At 43.7% G+C, this 19,345-nt stretch overlaps 1 protein-coding gene across 1 annotated transcript in view; it reads left to right on the top strand.

The window, feature by feature from the left end:
- Positions 1-19,099, top strand: part of LOC139642608 (N-alpha-acetyltransferase 15, NatA auxiliary subunit) — a 20,093-nt gene extending 994 nt beyond the window's left edge. The window contains exons 2-20 of the mRNA XM_071517523.1: positions 6,103-6,187; positions 6,288-6,392; positions 7,724-7,881; positions 9,058-9,192; positions 9,813-9,966; positions 10,736-10,855; positions 11,015-11,110; positions 12,040-12,146; positions 12,399-12,471; positions 12,757-12,926; positions 13,042-13,194; positions 14,111-14,239; positions 14,676-14,889; positions 15,184-15,377; positions 15,483-15,591; positions 15,760-15,858; positions 16,640-16,783; positions 16,904-17,001; positions 17,316-19,099. Of these exons, the coding sequence (XP_071373624.1) occupies positions 6,103-6,187; positions 6,288-6,392; positions 7,724-7,881; positions 9,058-9,192; positions 9,813-9,966; positions 10,736-10,855; positions 11,015-11,110; positions 12,040-12,146; positions 12,399-12,471; positions 12,757-12,926; positions 13,042-13,194; positions 14,111-14,239; positions 14,676-14,889; positions 15,184-15,377; positions 15,483-15,591; positions 15,760-15,858; positions 16,640-16,783; positions 16,904-17,001; positions 17,316-17,513 (2,541 nt within the window). The 3' untranslated portion in view covers positions 17,514-19,099. The remainder of the gene's footprint in view (positions 1-6,102; positions 6,188-6,287; positions 6,393-7,723; positions 7,882-9,057; positions 9,193-9,812; positions 9,967-10,735; positions 10,856-11,014; positions 11,111-12,039; positions 12,147-12,398; positions 12,472-12,756; positions 12,927-13,041; positions 13,195-14,110; positions 14,240-14,675; positions 14,890-15,183; positions 15,378-15,482; positions 15,592-15,759; positions 15,859-16,639; positions 16,784-16,903; positions 17,002-17,315) is intronic.
- The last annotated feature ends 246 nt before the right edge of the window (positions 19,100-19,345 follow it).

Raw genomic sequence — 19,345 nt, forward strand, 5'->3', positions numbered from 1 at the left:
GGCCTGCTGTGCTGTAGCAGCTAGCTACCCACCCATCCATCCCTCACTTCCATGTTTAATCTTTGTGCAGCCCCACTAGTTATTTGCTATCTGACATACAGTTTTATGTTCGTCAGTGAAATGGTTTGACGGGCTTGGATTAAGCCTAGGTCAAGACTATCTCTCATTTTCACTGGATATGTTCAGGACTGGGTTTATTTTGCCTGCAAAATTGTCTACAGGTTTAACAATCCTCCTCTTCTGGCATGCTGGGAGATTACTGGCTGTGTGTGTTGGCTGTGTTGCTAAACATCTCCGCATGAGCATCTAAATGCTTTCCAGGAACTGTGTACCCTAGGCATTCATCAGGATTGTACGTCACACACTGGTTTAGATAAACATCATTGTTTTTGAAAGACCAGAGCTCTGGAGGGAGTTAGTTGATGTTTATCAGCATATTGGCTGAGAGCTGACATTCAACGTCTGGTAGGAAAAACAGATATGTGCCCTGCACCTGATCTTGGAAAAATTCAGGGCCTGTTTTCACAGTGCATCTCAGAGGAGTACTGAGTGTCTTAGAACGGGTGTTAGGCTGCACAGTTAATTGTGTATAATTGCATATTATGATTTTTAGCTGTCACACTTAATCATCATAGAATTCAGCAATATTAAAATATCTAATTTGTTTAATTTCCTTGAGAACACCCACTGCAAGATGGATGCATAAAGTACAATAAAATAATTTAGTGACTAATAATTTTGATCAGGGTATCTAGCACAAAAATCAGGATTGTAGTCATAAGTGTGCAGAGCTAAATGGAGGGCGTCTCAGTGGGCATTGTAGTTAAACACTTGTCTCTGATAAGCTCTGTGAATTGACCTTCAGGTCTTGGTTCCAGTCAAGTTGAAGAAGTCTGAAAGCTTTTGAGTTTGTTGTAAGTTGATGCAGTATACAGTAAATAGGAAAAGGTAAAGCCAGAATGCCATGACCATTATAAACCCCTCTGCAATAGTGACATGATGTATATGAGATTTGAAAAAGCTTTCTTTCTGGCTGTAGTCAGGAGTGGACCACACCCCTCTTTATTTTTGCTTTCCCAAACTGGATGCCTAAGTGCATTATTATTAGTTGGCAGGTCTCCAGCTTCCGATTGGCAGTGGAGTTGGATGAGGTTCGTTTTACTTTCCCCCTTTTCCCCTGAAGCCTGTTTCCTTCTTTCCTGCTGGTCTAACCTTTACAGTAGGAAGTTGGCAAAGCAGCATGATTTTGTTTTAACTTGTTCAGGCTTGTAGTATTCAAAGCAGTGGTGACCTTGTGCCTAAAGCCTAGGTCACACTAGGCGATTTTTAACGCTGATTTGAACCTGGGCTAGTCGGGGCAGAGGAGGGGCGCTCGGGCTCAACAGTCAGTGCAGATTATCCTGTAGTGTGAACGGGCTTAAGACTGGAGCCTCTAGCCGCTGTACAGTTTTCTATGGATGAATAAGTCTCGTAAAATTGTATTAAATGGCAACGTGCCTGAATCAATTCACATAAGTATGCAATAACAAATTAAGTGTCGGGCAAGACTTGAACGGTCTTGTAGTCTGACCTAGACTTAATGGAAAATCGGTTTGAAACACACACAGCCTAGCATCATGCAGAGTCCCCAGTTGCATTTCAAACGTTTGATCTCTCTTCCTCTAAACACCTCCTCCTTAACACATCAGCTGGAGGAGAAGGTCAGTGGGGTAAAACAGACCTCAGTCTAACAGTATTTGAAAACATATAATGGTTTGTTTAGGGCTGTTAAGGTGCCTTATGGGTGGCTTTTTCTGCATAGGACAACCTGATGAGTACCAGAACATTTAGACCATCACAGGAACATTAAGGGTAATTTACAATACTTCAGTGACATGACACAGTCTGACTTGCCCTGATGCGTTAAACCAAACTGACCTGGTGCTCCATGCAGGATAAAACAAAAAGGAATTGTTTGCAAATACTGTTTGACCTAGGTCTGCCTGGTCATTCTGCTCCGTCAGCGCCTGACATTTCCAACTGTAGTGCTCCTAAGAAGGAAAATAGATCGGATTTTGTTGACATTCAGTGCTTCTGAGCAAACGTGGATTGCTCTTGCGGTTTCCCCCCAGCGAGCCCTGTAGCTGAAAGCTGCAACTCTGTCAGAGTGATTCGTGCAACCCTCTCTCTCTAACTCCGGGGGCCAAGTTATTTTGGGTGAGGTGTAGAACATGCTGGATAAGCACAGCTAGTGGTGATGAGGTTACTAAGTTTACATTAAGTGTGTATGCGCCTATGGGCGTGTTTGCACTTGCATCATGCATGTGTGGCTCTTTGAATTGACACTTGGGGTAGACATTGCCGACAGGGCACTCTCTCATCACTTATCACTTGTGCCTCATGTCAAACTGTGTTGAATGTAAAGAGGGCAGAACTGATGGAAACGTGTGTGTGGCCACATGAGGGAGCTACTGTTTGTTACCACCAGTGCCTGAAATCAGCTTTTTGGCTCATCTGCCAAGAGCCAGTGAACTAAAATAATTTACCTGCCAACAATACTTTTTACCGGACAAAATTAATATATATTTTGAATAGAAATATGTCACCCTATTGTGATAATGCTTGTACCCCTTGCTTGTGATAAAGGGCTATATACATAAACAAGTCTAGACTAGACTAGACTAGGCCCTACCTATTTTCAGTGCCATTTAGTGTATAGAATCAGGCTTTGTGTTAATATAAAATTGCTCGCTCGCTTAAATAGTGGATCAAGTTTGTAATTCATTATGAACTGCATCAGAGTTCAAATGATCAGAAAGTATTTTGAAGCCTTGTTTCAAAGTTTGAGAGCAGGCAAAGACCAAAGACTGTATATAACCGAGTCATTCCAGTGTTATTGTCTCAAAAAGATGAATTTTACTAGCATTTGGCGCTTGGCGGGTGTTAATTTCAGACCCTGATGACCTCTTCAGTCTAGCATGGATTAGTGGAGGCCTAATGCATTCTCAGCATAATTTATCTTAATATTAATTAATAAATAGAGAGAATAGGCATGCTCGACTCAAATATTAAACTTCATCATACGCCGACTCAAAAACATAAACTATAGAAAAATGTCTGCACTCACATAGTAGCCTATGTATTTATGAGTGTATTTAATTTGCCCAGCGGTTAGGCTAAACACTGAGGAAGGCCAAGGGCTGAAATGCGTACGTTGCTGTTGCTGCTGTGCAAATTAAAGACGGTCATAAATACATAAAACGTGAGGACATGCAGACAGTTTTCTATAATATTAATGAATACAAATGTGTTTTTTAATAGTGGGCTGTTCACTGACTCAGCAAATTTAGCCTCATACCATCTACTCATAATGTCATGAATTTGAGTCTGGCTCATGTAACATGTCGTCCTTTCCCTTTCTCACCTCTTCCCTTACTAACCCTAACCCAACAATGCAAAAATTCCCCACAAAATCTTTTAAAATCCAAAGCATACCTTCAAATCTAGTTGAACTTCTGTGCATGTTCTCTGATTTTTTTTTTTTTAAGTTCAAAGGTTCTGCATGTTTGAGCACAAGGCAGGGGCCTAGTTTTTCTGATAAAAGGGACAGAGAGGTATTATTAAAGGCCTCGGCGACGCCAAGTGAGAGCCGACTCTTGGCAGTCTTAATGTAGCATCTGGAACGAAGCAGAGAATACGGAGCACCGAGTTGGGGCTGAACATTTTCAAAGCTTAAGTGGATAACAAGTTTTTCTGTAACGGTTTGACAGTGAGCTCTGTTCAAAGATGCAGTTCGCTCCGTCAATGTGCTGTTCTGCAGCTCGTCATAGATCCTGGTAGTACAGTTTTGTCTCTGCGTGTGGAGGGAAATTGGTGTCAATTAATCAGATGCTCTGGGTTTGACTACATGGTGACAAGGTTGTGGCATTGATGTGAGTACAGTGGCTGTGTGTGTGTGTGTGTGGCTGTAGATGTGTGTGATATGCGTGTCCAAATTGCGCCCTATTAGCCCCCTGCACCCTTGGCCAGATGGTCTTTACACACTTATGCAGCTGACTTGCGCCGGTCCGGTACACACAATTTTGGCTCACACTGTCCTTCATGATATACAGTAGGCTCAACTACATAAGGCTAATGGATGAGAGATTAAGCCAGCACAGTCCAGCTGACACCCACTGAAAGGAGATAGGCCTGTTTCTTCTGTCCTCTTGTCCCAAGTCGGCTAATGGCTTAATCCCCCCGCTTAGTTCGACAGTGTTTTACTTGTAATTTCATAACCGACCTTGGCATCCGTATGGTAAGTTGACGTCATCTTTTTATTGCCATTAGTGACGTTCGCAGCAGGCAGACGAAATGCCATCTGCCAGCTAACCTTTCCCCTATCTCTGTCTCTCTTTGACACACACACACACACACAATATCTCCCCTGGCAGTCAGTGATCAGCTTAAACGGAGTGAAGAGAATGGTGGGGATTGTGCAACAGCGTACCTAAATATAACTCTGGGGCAAAGAGCTGGTAATTTTTGGGGAGGGAAGGTAATACTTTGGGTGTCGTAGTGAAGTCTGCATAAAATGGCCCTGGAGCTCAGGGGTTTTGGGCATAAGTTTGATTAATGTAATGGATAGTGGAAGAAAAGTATCTATGTATGAAATGCTGGCTGGCAATTGGCTGACAATTGCCAGCCAGCAACAACTGTTGTTTGTTAAGATAGCTCATCATTACATACCCACTCTAGACTGAGTTTGTGACCACAATTGTGAAACGCCTGTATACTGGGATTTTTCATGATCTTTCTTCTCAAAAGTCAAATGTGCAGTAAATGTTAAAATCATAAAAATGACTATCGGTTATTGTGCCAAAAGCTGATGGCCTAGAGCGATACATGTGTACGGTACATGCTGTATGTACAATACTATCACATACCAGTCTAGCTATGGCTGGAATTCTGCTTCCAGCTGCTGCCGCTTGCAGTTCCTCATAGTTGTCATAGTTGTCCTCATAGCATTTTGTTTCATCGATCAGGCAGCTGGCCAAAGAACATTGATTTTGAAAATACCAAAGCATGTCTCTTGCACTTTAAATCAGCATTTAGTTTCCTTTTTTATTTTTTATTATTTTTTGGACATTTTCGCCTTTTTGTTTGACAGTTGAAAGTAGAGACAGACAGGAAAGAATAGGAGAGAGGAGGGGGATGACATGCGGCAAAGGTCCCGGGTCGGATTTGAAACCAGGACGTCACGTTTACATAGTATGCGCCTTAGACCACTGAGCCACCAGAATGCCCCCAGCATTTATTTTGTTAACCTTAAACCAAGATTTAGAAAAAATGGTGAAAGAAATGACAGATAATTGAATTTTTCATTGTCATTATTCACCCGTTTACCTCATGAAACAGACATCAGTTTGATACTGCTAAGTGGAGATGCTGGTTGTGAGTCGGACAGGCTCAGGCCCAGTCGGACAGGCTCAGGCCCACTCTTCATAGGAGAGAGAACAGTAGACAATTTCATCACAGCTAGTCAGAACTTGGAGTGGGACACATACAAAAAAGCCATGAGATCAGAAGTGCTCTTTTATGATCCTGTATGGAAAGATGCTTTTATAAGTATAGTAGGATATGATTAATGATAATTATAACAACAAACGTATTAAAATATAGGCTATATTGCGCTTTGCATGATGGGGATAAAACAGGACATGAAAGAACATTATGAAAACGCTTCCCTGTCAAGTATGCTTTGAGAAGCGATTTAAAAGATGGTGGTGATCTGACTACATGCGCATAAATTGACTGCATGTGTGTTATATCCTAAATTATGAGACCTCGACTTTCGACAATACAGTAACTGCAAGAAAGGTCAGACAAAAACAACAACATTCTTTCGAAGTCATGTTAGTTCTCTTATGCAATTGACAACTTCCTGACACTGAATTGTTCTGATGTGGTAACCTCCACCCATCTAGTCCTCAAACATTATGAATTATGTACAACTACTGTTTGACTCTGGTCTGTCCATCATGACTCTGTCTCTTCCTTGTCCTTCCTCCCAGGCTGTTATGGCTGCCAGCAAGTGTCGGCCTAATGTGATTTTTTTTTTTTATCCCTTCTTCCTCTTGACAGCGATGTTACGAGCACAAACAGTACAGAAACGGACTCAAGTTCTGCAAACAGATCCTGTCCAACCCCAAGTTCGCAGAGCACGGAGGTAAGGAGCAGAGGCGAGGATGCTTGGAATATGGATGCATTGAATGAAAAGGTGTCTGTATCCCTCATTCTCTACTGTACCCTCTTCTTCCTCCCTCCAGAGACCCTGGCGATGAAGGGCTTAACCCTGAACTGTCTGGGGAAGAAGGAGGAGGCCTACGACCTGGTGAGGAGAGGCCTGCGCAACGACCTCAAGAGCCACGTCTGTATCCTTACACGCTTATGTAGTCTGTGTGTGTGTGTGTGTGTGTGAAGGAGACATGCAGTGGGTTAAGCTGTCTCACTTACTCACTTTCAGCCTCTGTGTTTGGTTTGTATGGGATCCAGAGGCCCTGTGGCATCAACATACACCCAAACAAACACACACTCTTACCCCTTTGACATTGTGTAGAAGAGCGCTTGTCTCTGTGGTATACAGCCAGCACACCCTCTCTCTCTCTCTCTCTCTCTCTCTCTCTCTCTCTCTCTCTCTCTCTCTCTCTCTCTCTCTCTCTCTCTCTCTCTCTCTCTCTCTCTCCCCCCCCCCCCCCCGCTTTCTCTTTTTTTCTCTCTCTCTCTCGCTTTCTCACAAATGCACAGGCAACAGTGAAATCTGTGCAGACATTTCCAGCAGATAAGTGCTATCTCAGCTCAGGTCCTGCCTAAAGTCAACACAGCTCTGTGCAGACAACACACAGCTATCTTTTTTTAGCTTCACTAGTCATTCCTTTATCTTGAGTGTGTTTTGAAAACCTGTGTGTTTATGTAGCATGTATTTTGAGGAATATATGCTGATATGTGTATTTTTTTTTTCCTGCATTGAGACGATAGGAAAGCTGAGGGGAACACGGGATGGGGGAGACACAGGAGAGACACCGTTCTAGTGGGATTCGATCCCAGGCCACCAGGTGGTTACGAAACCAAGACCTGATTCCACTGTAATATCAGATTGAAACGCGTTTGCTGTATCGATACCTAGTTTATTTTAAAATAGAACAAAATGCTCAATTTTAAATTAATAGTTAAATGCTGTGTGTGCGTGAGTGATTGTAAGGTAGTAATGTGGTGAGCTCCGGGGGGGGTGTGTGTGTGTTTAAGTAAGGAGGACAAACTAGGCTAGTGCTATACGCTTCAGGTACAGGGCAACTATTCCTGTACCGTGAGAACTGGACTGAACGCACACACTCCTCCCAGAGCTCACTACGTCACTCACACACACACAGCAGTGTACAGTTGTCTGTTTTGGAGTTGTGGATATTATGATTATATTATTACCATACTGTTTATAAACAGTATGGTATGAAAAGTTTATATTTTATTCATTCTAATTTGGGATTGGCAGCAGAATCATTAGGAAATCAGGTAATTTAAGAGGATTTTTTAAGGATTCAACTTCAGTAAAATCTTATCAATTCTTGGCAGGCAGGTGTCCCAGTCACTACACTGTCTCTGTGCACTTCTGTACAGCTTTTACTTTTAGTTTGATAACATCAGATTGTATGGAGGATCTGTGTGTGTGTGTGTGTGTTCGTGTTCCTTAACTCCCTGGCCATCCCAGGCTGGCACGTATACGGCCTGCTGCAGCGCTCGGATAAGAAGTACGACGAGGCCATCAAGTGTTACCGCAATGCTCTGAAGTGGGACAAGGACAACCTGCAGATCCTCCGGGACCTTTCCCTGCTGCAGATCCAGATGAGAGACCTGGAGGGCTACAGGGTGAGGACGGACAGAGGGGCAGTGGATGGGTTCTAGCTGGTTAAATAATATTTATGAGCTGCTTAATCCCCACAGCAAAACTTTTCGATTGCCGCATCCCACAGGGAGGTCAGTAGTACAGGGTCCGAAACCTGGGTCCTTCATTCCCGTCCATACCACAAACCTTTGAGATCATCCCTGAATCTCTTTTGTGATTTTGCAGTGTCTGCAGTCAATGACTTAGTAATGTTGACAGACATAGAGAAAGACTGGCATCTCTACCCTGCAATATTTGGATGACCTGTGCTTGTCTAGAGGGAAGATGGGGAAGGAAGAAGAGAAGAGACAGATGAAGGGTATGATCCAGCTCAGTATGCTGGGAAAAATAAGAAGGGAGGATGTAGATGGAGGAGAGACGAGAGGGATAAAGGGTGAGGGGAGAGGATGATGATGAAGGTTGCAGTAGATGGGAGATGAAGAGGGAGAGTGTGACTGAAAGTAGTGTGTTAAGCAGCTCACCCTTTGCCAGGAACAGTAGAGGTGCAGCCCAGCACCCTGGTGGGGGAAAAAACACTGTGGAAGCTTCGGGACTTTTGTTTTTTAAAATGCAAGAACCAAACAAACCCGAATTACTTGCAGGGGGAAGAACAATCCAGAAAGGAAGAACCCTCCCTAGTCCGAGGTGCAGTATGTGGCACTGATTTGGAGAGAACGGAGCGTATTGGCAAGCAGATATCAGGTTACAGTTACAGCCTCCACAATGTAGAACATCTCTCCTGGGACACAGCCTTGGATTTAGATGCTGATTTAGTGAGAAGTATGAAATGGCAAGATGAAAGTCTGGCTGGGAGGATTAGAAGTGTGGATGAGGGAGAGGAAATAGCGAGCGAGACTAAATAAGAGCGAGTATGATATGTATGGACGGGGTTTTTTTTTTTTTTTTTCTCACTCTCGGTGCCAGACAGGAGAAACAGCTTAACATCTATACCATGAGTCAGCAAAATCATTCCTTCAATCCTCCTACTTTATCTTTTTCACTCCCCATCAGCCGTAGATGACATTTTAACCTCCTGGGCCTCATATGGCAGAATTAGAATACAAGGGACATATGCTTAAGCTTAATCCCACTTCACCCTATGCGTTCTGATGCTAAGCTCATGGCTAAACTGACCTGCCTTCACTCATTTTTCCCTAAAGGAGACGCGGTACCAGCTGCTGCAGCTGCGCCCGGCCCAGCGAGCCTCCTGGATCGGCTACGCCATCGCCTACCACCTCCTGGAGGACTACGAAATGGCCGCCAAGATCATCGAGGAGTTCAGGAAAACACAGCAGGTTGGACGTGACAACAGTTTAGCATTTCTCTCTGTGGCTTTAGTAAACTTTTGACTTTTTTTTTTTTATCCTTCATGGGAATATTTAAGATATGAGAGAAACTGATGTGACAGATGGGAGTGAATATAAAGTATTTTGTGCATGGCAGATGCCGTTCAATACAATGCACTGTTAGATGGCATTACTCACATTTCCTACTGAGCTTTCTGTCACGGTGTGGGTGTCTGACTTGCTGTTCGTTTGAGTTTACAATGTGCGTGGTGTGTAGCCGTTTAGCCCTCGCCCTCAGCAGGGTCATAAACACGGGCTCTGTGTCTGTGCGTTGGTCACAACTACAATGGAGCGCTCTCTCTCTCTCTCTCTGGCTCGCTCCTGATAAGACCAGCCTGCTTCCTGTCTTTGTGCCATCTATGCAATACGACAAGCTGGTGTTATTAGGCAAACGCACGTACACACACAAAGAGTGCGGTGCAGCTTTTCCTGTACAGCGTAGATAGAAGTCCGCCTAATGGCTCCGTTCATTTATCACCGTCGCTTGTACAAAATGTTAACGGCACTAATGCTTCTCCTTCTTTTGTGCCCGTGTACCTGTGTTTTCCCTGGGGTGTGCGTGTGTCTAGACGTCTCCAGACAAAGTGGACTACGAGTACAGCGAGCTGCTGCTGTATCAGAACCAGGTGCTGAGGGAAGCGGGCCTGTACAAGGAGGCCCTGGAGCATCTCTCCAACTACGAGAAGCAGATCTGTGACAAACTGGCTGTGGAGGAGACGCGAGGTGGGTCGCTGCGATTGGGAATCCCTCTCCCGGGCTCAGTATCACAGGCAGTCTACGCACCAGAAGAAAGCCATGTTTGTTTTTTTAGTTGCCGTTGTCTCGGAACAGAAGGACTCTAGTTTTAATTAATGGTGCTGGCACACACTCGGCTCCATCGCACGTGCGTCACTCGGATCTGCGCCACGTTTTTCAGATTCAAGTCTATTTTGTTTCTACTGACATGCCAACGCACCATTTTAAATCACACTGCACAGGCTTTTAAACCATTGAAATACCAGCATTTTGTTGTATTTTCTCTAGCTAATCATGCAACAGCTGAGAATGATCCCATCTCTACATGGTCACCTTCTGAAAAATGTTGTTGTTTTCATATTCTATTTGGTTTTATTTATACATATTCAGGTTTATTAAGTATTCAATGACTGTAGTGTTGATATTTGATAGGAAGAATTTACAAAATAGGCATACTTGCCTATATCAGTGATGTATTTCAATTTCTACTGGTGAATTTCGAGGCTATGGGCTTGATTTCACGCTTTTGAATGCACGGCTAACTGAAACCAGTGGGGACACAAATAAGTTTCCAATTGACATTCACTTAAAATTTTAAGATGCTCTAAGGTTTACAGACCAAGCCATGTTTTTTTTCCTTTATTTTCTTAACATTTTGAACTGTGGTTTGGCAATTGAATTTAAACAGGCTCTTAAGCTACCAAAATCACACAGTGGTGATACGTTTTTATTTTATTTTAATGTCATGTCTTTGTAGGGGAGTTGCTGTTGAAGCTGGAGCGCCTGGAAGAGGCTAACGAGGTCTACCATCGTCTGCAGGAGAGGAACCCAGAGAACTGGTCCTATTACCGCGGCCTGGAGAACGCCTTAAAACCCGGTACAACACTATTTATATAGCCAATCACGACAGATTCATCCTTGGTGTATTTTTGTCTTTATTAGAAATACCAGCGTCTATCTTTGTCATCTTTGCCCACTAAAATTACACAATCCACAGCCGTCAACAGCCCACTGATTATTCATGTCCTTTTTTCAGGCAGCGTAGAGGAGAGACAGAAGATCTATGAGGAAGCCTGGGAGAAGTATCCCAAAGGACTGGTTCCTCGCCGGCTGCCCCTCAACTTCCTCTCTGGTGCGGCCAATAATACGTCTAATTTCCCATGAAATGGGAACTTCAGTTAACCTTTCAATTCATGTCATCAGTTGAAATAAACTAGCCAGTAGCTAGTATTCAGCTTCAGTAGTTTGGGGTTTAGACTGTATTCACACTATTCTGCTTTTTTCGAACTGACATTGCCTTGCTGTTTTTTTGAAAGTCAAAGGAACTGGCTACTTTTTCGCAGAGCAGGATGCTTTTGAAGTTGAGAAAAGTTCAACTTTTTAGAGGAGTGCACAACATCAATTGCTTTTTTTGTTTTGCTGGCTAATAGTGGCAGCTACTGCAGCAACATATTGAGACAAAGTGTGCAACGTGTGACCCGCTTTTTATCAGCACAAAATGGGATTGAGGGGGTGCAAAACAAGGGCAATGCAGTTGCAGGACGCATGTGGTCCCAAGTGCCCTTTTTGACGGTGGCACACTGAAAAAAATATTTCAAACTTATGGAACATTGCACTTGTCAGGCGATGAGAAATAACCGGTCACAGCCACACAGATCTTACTTGCATACTTCTGTAAACATAGAAGAGAAGTGAATCATTCCTGTGCAGAGCTAGCTTGAATTGTGTGAACTATCCCACGGACAACATTTTGACCTTTGAAAAACAATGCATGGATTTTATTTTATATGCAGATCAAAAAGCAAAGTAATTGCAAGAGTTTTGTGGTGATGGGAATCTATTACTAAAAGCTATCTTTTTGCAATGACATCAGACACTTTAAAAAATGCTAGTGCAGTTTATCCATCTGAAAGCCATCAGAGTGAGTCAGGGTGCCAGTGATGCACCTCACGTTTTCCAGGCATTTGAAGCTGCAGCATCTGTATAGCCTGCTGACTTGTGCTGAAGAAGTAGGGAGGGCGAAGTTTCTGATCTCCCCTGTCTCGCTGTGTTTCTCTCCAGGTGAGAAGTTCCGGGAGTGTCTGGACAGATATCTGAGGATGAACTTCAGTAAAGGCTGTCCGCCTGTCTTCACCACTCTCAAATCACTGTACCATGACAAAGAAAAGGTGACAACACTGCTACCAGGGACGCTGTCAGACTGAATTGTCTGAATTGACAATGCTACCTTTCTCCTCACTTGTAATCCAGCTTCTATAATAGAGGTCAAACTAAGGGAAGGATTCAGCCACACTGAACAGATCTACATCTGAACAAAGCCAAGAATTGGCTTATGATTGTTCTTTCTGCAGTCTTAATTCACAAGTTCATTCTTCATGCAGCAGCGGAGATAACCTGCTTTCTCCCCTTTCTCTCTGCAGGTGGCAATAATAGAGGAGTTAGTGGTTGGCTTTGAAACCTCATTAAACGGCTGCAGAATGTTCAACCAGAACGGTGAGTAGAGGATCCAGGTTTCAAGATCAGGAGAGTAAATAAGAATCAAGATGTGAATCACTGTACATAGATGCTATATTTTGGATGAGTTTGATGTCTTTCCCAAACAAAAAGACCAACAATGTACTTTGAACTGTGACTTTGCACACGCAGCATAATACACACCTTTTAATTTCATGAGCCAAAGTATCTCATATTTACTCAGAACTTAGATTAGCTGTTGCAGTCTTTTGTTTATAACCCCTAAGATGCAACTCTGATGTATAATTTGATTGGCTGTTGCAGATGACGGAAAGGAGGAGCCGCCGACCACGTTGCTGTGGGTGCAGTACTTCCTGGCGCAGCATTACGACATGATTGGCCAACAGACGCTGGCCCTGGAATACATCAACACAGCCATTGAGAGTACGCCCACGCTCATTGAACTCTTCCTTATCAAGGCCAAGATTTACAAGGTAACACACATACACACCATCCATTTGTACCAGCGTTTACTGTCATGTAGAAGAACTTGGTGGCGTTCTTGATGGCTGTGTTGTGTAGTGACTGTGTGGTATTGACCCCCTCCAGCATGCTGGGAACATCAGAGAGGCAGCTCAGTGGATGGACGAGGCCCAGGCTCTGGACACTGCTGACAGATTCATCAACTCCAAGTGTGCCAAGTACATGCTGAAGGCTGGCATGATCAAAGAGGCAGAGGAGATGTGCTCCAAGTTCACACGGGTGAGAATATTTTGTTTGTGTGTCTGTGGGGGCGTACAAGTACACTCCGAAGACTGAAATGAATGAGCTGCGAAAAGAGCTTCCAATTAAAATACGGGTTTATGTACCTCTAGTGTATGTTTGCAGTAGTGAACGTAAATAGTGTGTCACTGTTAACTGTGTGGGTGTTTATGTTTATGCATATAAGAGCACACCCTGGAGACGGAGATGAGTAAGCTGTCAAAGAACATAAAAAATAAGAAATTCTTACTATGTAAATAAGAGTGCCAAATTAAAAGATAATACTGGTGTTTGTGTTTTTAGTTTGTGCCAATCGTCTAGTTTGCCCCCTCTCCTTGGAGGGGGGAGATGGAGATATCATGGTTTGTTTTCCTTCCACAGACTTGAAAATTTCCCAAACTAGATAATCCATCACAGTAAACACAAAGCCTTAATTTGTTTTTTTGTCATTTTGTTTTTATCATTATATCATTGTGCCCAAGTTGAGTGTTTTCATATTGGCGTGCACATACTGTTACGCTCTGCTTACTGTCAATCACCTGACACACACAGGGAGAAATGGAAGTCTCCTCCAGAAAATATTCCCTCAACATGTTGCCTTAACGAACTGTATTGTCACATCCATGTCTTTTTATCTGAGGCGTCTTAGTTAGTCAGGACAGCAGTTAATTTCAACCTAGGCTTGATACCATAAAGTTACACTATAAAAAACTATAAAAAAAAACAAGCCCTGGAGACAATATAAACTAGGCTCAGACAGTATGGGCTGTAACACTAAATGACACCAATATTCTTCTTTAAAATGTGCATATCTCCCCCTAGTGTACATTTGCGGTAGTAGACATAACTGGATAACTGAGCATGTCACTGTTTTTTGCTTTACTGATGCGTGCGTGTTTGTTTTTTCTTACCCCAGGAGGGAGCGTCGGCAGTGGAGAACCTGAATGAGATGCAGTGCATGTGGTTCCAGACGGAGTGCGCCCTCGCCTACAAGGGCATGAACAAGTTTGGGGACGCTCTCAAGAAGTGCCATGAGATCGAAAGGGTGAGCCCCCCTGAAAAGGACCACTTCTATTATTTATTATTACATGGCTTTGTTGAATACTCAATACTGATTGACCAGCGAATACATACTTTCACATTTTGTCATATCACTCCGTTATAAAATGGTTTGTGTCAAATGATTAGCCGTGTAATAAGTGGGATTGGTACAGACAGCTGGTCATTACTGCAAAATAAGCAATAATGGCCGGGCTTATTTTGCAGTAATGACTGCCATGCTTAACATTATCCCTTTCATAATACATTTTGCAGCTCTTTCAGACTTTTCGGTAACTGTGTCTAGCAGATATGAAATTGGGTTTCTTTACTCTCCATATTAGGCCTGTTGATATGTTGCGTATAGATAACACAAATTCTGTTTCTCACACGCACTGAATTCCTTCCCCACTCTCCTCCGTTCCCCACCTTGCTCCCGTCAGCATTTTGTGGAGATCACAGACGACCAGTTTGATTTCCACACCTACTGCATGCGGAAGATGACGCTACGCTCCTACGTGGACCTGCTGAAGCTGGAGGACGTGCTCCGGATGCATCCCTTCTACTACAAGGCCGCCCGCACCGCCATCCAGATCTACCTGAGCCTCCATGATAATCCGCTGACCGACGACAGCAAGGAGCTGCAGGCCGACACTGGTGAGGGGCGGGGAGTGAGGATGTGTGTTTCAGGGAATTTAATGTAGGGGGTATTGGACTAGGAGAAGGGGAAAAAAGAACGGGAAGACAAGATCATCACACATGTGCAGTCTGAATATGCAACATTTCACCTGCAGGAGACGAATTGTCCTCCCATTTGCACTTAATTATCCTATCCCCAATTCTTCATCCTTTTGTATGTAGTTTCAGAGCACTATAAATGGTCTCCACTGCTATCGTTCTTTTGCACAAAGGAAAAAACTCTTGTTGTCCACCTTCCTCTCTCTCCCCCAGCTAACCTCTCGGACAAGGAGCTGAAGAAGCTGAGGAACAAGCAGCGGAGAGCCCAGAAGAAGGCCCAGCTAGAGGAAGAGAAGAAGAACGCAGAGAAAGAGAAGCAGCTTAAGAACCAGAAGAAGAAGAAGGAGGACGACGACGAGGAGATCGGAGGGCCCAAGGAGGAGCTCATTCCTGACAAACTGGCCAAGGTCAGTGTGAGAGTGAAGTGAGCGACACAGTGAGTTGGATGGGTTTAGGTGATATTTACCTTTTTTATTCTTTGTGTTTCTCTCTCCACCACTCCCTGTTTACAGGTAGAAAACCCACTGGAAGAAGCTGTCAAGTTCCTGATGCCTCTCAAACACCTGGTCAAAGACAAAATAGACACACAGCTGCTGGCTTTTGAGATCTACTTCAGGAAAGGTAGGCAAACAAACAGTCAGATGTTACTTGACCCCTGCTTCTTCACGAGGAAGTTATGTCCAGTTCCCATCTAGACTTAAACAGAAATTTGGTTGACCTCACATAAGAGCACAGTGTTTGGTCTTTGTCACCCATATCTCTCCCCTGTTTGTATCTGTCTTTCTTCAGAGAAATACCTGTTGATGCTTCAGTCAGTGAAGAGAGCATTGGCCATAGACCCAGACGACCCATGGCTACACCAGTGTCTAGTACGCTTCTTTAAAGGAGGTAAGGACGCGTTGCACTTGAATGTGGAATGTATTTATTAAAGATGTCCAACAGAGTTTTTGGCCACTAGTAGCGCTAATGAGCAAAGCGGGTCTGCATACAACAAGCACACGCACAAGGATGTACGAGCATGGAGATGACGTAGTACACAATATTGTTTGGAGAGGGAGGGCAGCTGACTTCTTTTTACACTCCTATATTGAGCTGGCAATTCAATAATTAATTGATGTGCTGATGGGTTAAGTAAGTTACCTGAAATTCCTGCAACATAGGCTGTCAATCAAATGAAGGGGCGGGAGCTTCCTCTCCAAGCTGAGAAATGTAAACATTATAGCCTTGTAAACATTAAAAATGTAGCTTTCCGAATGTCTTTTGAAGGTAATACATTTATTCAACATACTCATTGGGGTCTAACAAGATACTCTGAATGTCAACAAGTCCACGTTGTTTACATGGAAAACTCGTTGTTTATCTTTAAGCTTTTGGATGCAAGTCTTTTGCTGGACATCAACTTGTCCAACAGATGTTGTTGTTTTTTTCATGATGATATCATCACCTTATTGACAGTGCTTTCTTTGTTCATTTTTTCACCCCTCCCCTCTTTTCCTACCACCTCCTCTTCTCTCGCCAACTCCTTTCATCCATTTCTACGTGTCTTACATTTCCTTCTATCATTCTACCCCTTCTGACCCTGCTCCTCTGCTCTCACCCCATCTGTTCCTCCCTTGCCACTGTCTGTCTGCATCCTTCCCATCTCTTCCTTGCCCTTCCCTCCATCCAGTTTCGGAGAGCAAGGAGCTGCCGGAGGCGGTCCGGACGGTGCTGAAGCAGGAGATCACCAGGCTGTTTGGAGACAGCAACGCTAAGAGCTTCAACCAGGCCTACCTCACCAAGCACTCCAACTCCATACCACACCGGCTGGCTGGTAGGCCTCTTTCTCTCTCTCTCTCTCTCTCTCTGACACACACACACACATACACCCGCAGGCATGCATATGTACACATTCGCACTCAAACTCACAGTCACTCTCCTCCCCCTCCTGCAGCTGCTAAGATGATGGCGTACCTGGACTCATCGACAGAAACAAAGGCAGTGGAGCTGGCCACTGCACTAGAGGAGCCACTCAACAATAGAACCATACAGGTATGCTTACAACTATTAGTTAAAGGGGTGGGATTGATTGTAGTGGTAGTAATAGTATATTGAGCCCACAGTAGGAAATACTTCATCACTGAATTACTCTACTGATTAGCTGATTGGCTGTAAATTGCATAAGGAACACAGAAAATATAGCCCATAAATAAGATATCACTTAATTTGTATTTATTTGGTACTGTGGTACTGTAGTAATATAGCTGAAAGACTTTCAATAAATAAAATCCCCTAAATGAATATGGCTTCCCTTTTTCTTCTGCCACTTCCTATTTCTTTATCCATTCTTCACTTCCCTCTGTCAGATCTGCACAGAAGTCCTGGAGTGTCTTCGGAGCGGCGTGCTGGGCGACTGCAAGGAGCGGGCGGAGTCGTACCGCGCCGAGTGTCACAAGCTTTACCCCTACACGTTAGCTTTCATGCCCCCCGGATACGAGGAAAACACGAAGATCGCCAATGGAGACGTTTCCACAGAGACGGAGGAGCTGGCCAATGAGATGTGAGCACAGGCGGAGCAATAGTGGATGAGAAATGGAATCGGGCCTAGCACGGAGCCTTGTGGTACACCAGGCAGCCATTTTTGTAGAGCCAGACACGAGAAGCGAAAGAAAAGAGGTGTTCGTTCTTTGGCTCAGCTCAATATGGTCTGACCTGGCATGGCTTGGCTCTCTCCCACAAGGTGAAAATCAGGACTCTGTGTGTGTGTGCGTGCGTGTGTGTGTGTGTGTTTGCGTGTGCGCGTGCATGTGTGCGACTGTGTGTATTCGTGGGGAAGAGGGGGAAAAAGAGGAAGATAACAAAACGGCCATTTTACTTTTTTAATTGTGCTGACAACCACGTTGAACATGAAAATAAACAATTGTTATTGGCAAACTGTTATGAGAAACTGACAGACGGACACAGACCGTCGGTTTCCTTGGAGATGATGAACAACAGTGACAGCAACCACTCGGGTTTGACTCAGTGCTGCTCTGACATACATGCACCATCACACACCTCACTGTGATCAGTGTTCCCCTCGTTTTAAAAAGCTAATTTATATGAAAAGAGGACACAAAACTGTCACTGGGGAATGAGAAGCTGGCTGACTGGATCTCTGACAGATCTGTAGGAAGCTGAATAGAAAGTTACTGAAGACCCAGATTAGACACTGAAGAGATGCACATCCAGTGAACACAGGTGTCTCTATCCTTATTTTGCCGTAAAGGTTATCTACGCTCCAAAATAAAAATTGATCTACAAGTGGCAGTACAGTGGAGTGTGGTAAGAAGGCCTACCGATTGTTCATCTATGCGGTGGCACAGTACTGAGAAGGTTGCCTCACTAATTCCAGATTTGGGGTCAGATGTCGACTGTGCTTCCCTCATGGTTCCAGGTCAAACTTGGGAATATGTAATCCTAGATCTGTGTTACTATGGAGCACCTTGGAGCTTCAGCTTGTGTGTTTTAAACGCAGCATAGCACAGATTTAAAATCTGTAAAGGTTGTGTGTTGTGCTCAATTCCAAATAAACTGCTACTCTTAACCATTTTTTACGTAGTTCTGAAAGGGTTGGATAGATCTAAGCAATACTGTAGACACTGTCTAGTCCATAATGGAATAATGAAACTCTTATCTCATTACCGATGCTAATCATTTCTAGATGCAGTTGAAAAGGGGTCGGACTGAAACTCTCAGCAGAGTGACTTGTATTGTTCAATAAGCCTGTTGTATAAAGTGTCACTGTTAACAAATGGTTTTATCTGCATGAAGTACCCAGGGCCCCTAGCAGTCGATGTGGAAATGAGCCTCCACTACATCCTACTTTTGTCTAAGAGGGCTCTTCTCTGCCAACGAAAATGTCTCCTCCAAAAGGTCAGAGTCAGAGCCCGTTGCCCAAGGTGACGGATGTGAAAATGCTACAAGGCGAGTAGCAGTATTAACACCAGGAATTTGTTGTTTTGCTTTTTCTTTATTCCCCCTTTTTATGTTTTTTTTTTTTCCCGTTAATCTCCTTTCTCCCTCTTTTTTCCTCTCTAATTTGGGTTCTAATGTGAAAGATGAAATCTGAGATGGTGATGTATGATATCTCTGGATTTTTGTATTAAAACCAAACAAAAGAAAACGTTTGACTTTTTGGCATCTGTATATTTATGTATCTCTTCTGTTCTGTTGCTCTGACTTGACTGAAAGATGTTGACTTACTGGCTGTGCATATTGGCTAGCAGTAACCCAGCTGAAGCTGCTGGTTTGCTCTTTGTTAACGTTCCAGGGTCAGGCAGGAAAAGCTAGCATGGTTTCCAAGGCTGTTTTAATCAAGCCTTCTGTTTATAGAAATGCATATCTAGGATCAGTT

This window comes from Centroberyx affinis, unplaced genomic scaffold (assembly GCF_046629955.1).
Source record: "Centroberyx affinis isolate AG114_WGS23_722 - 3 ecotype Tasmania unplaced genomic scaffold, CSIRO-AGI_Caff_v1 ptg000501l_1, whole genome shotgun sequence".
NCBI classification, from domain to species: Eukaryota; Metazoa; Chordata; class Actinopteri; order Beryciformes; family Berycidae; genus Centroberyx; species Centroberyx affinis.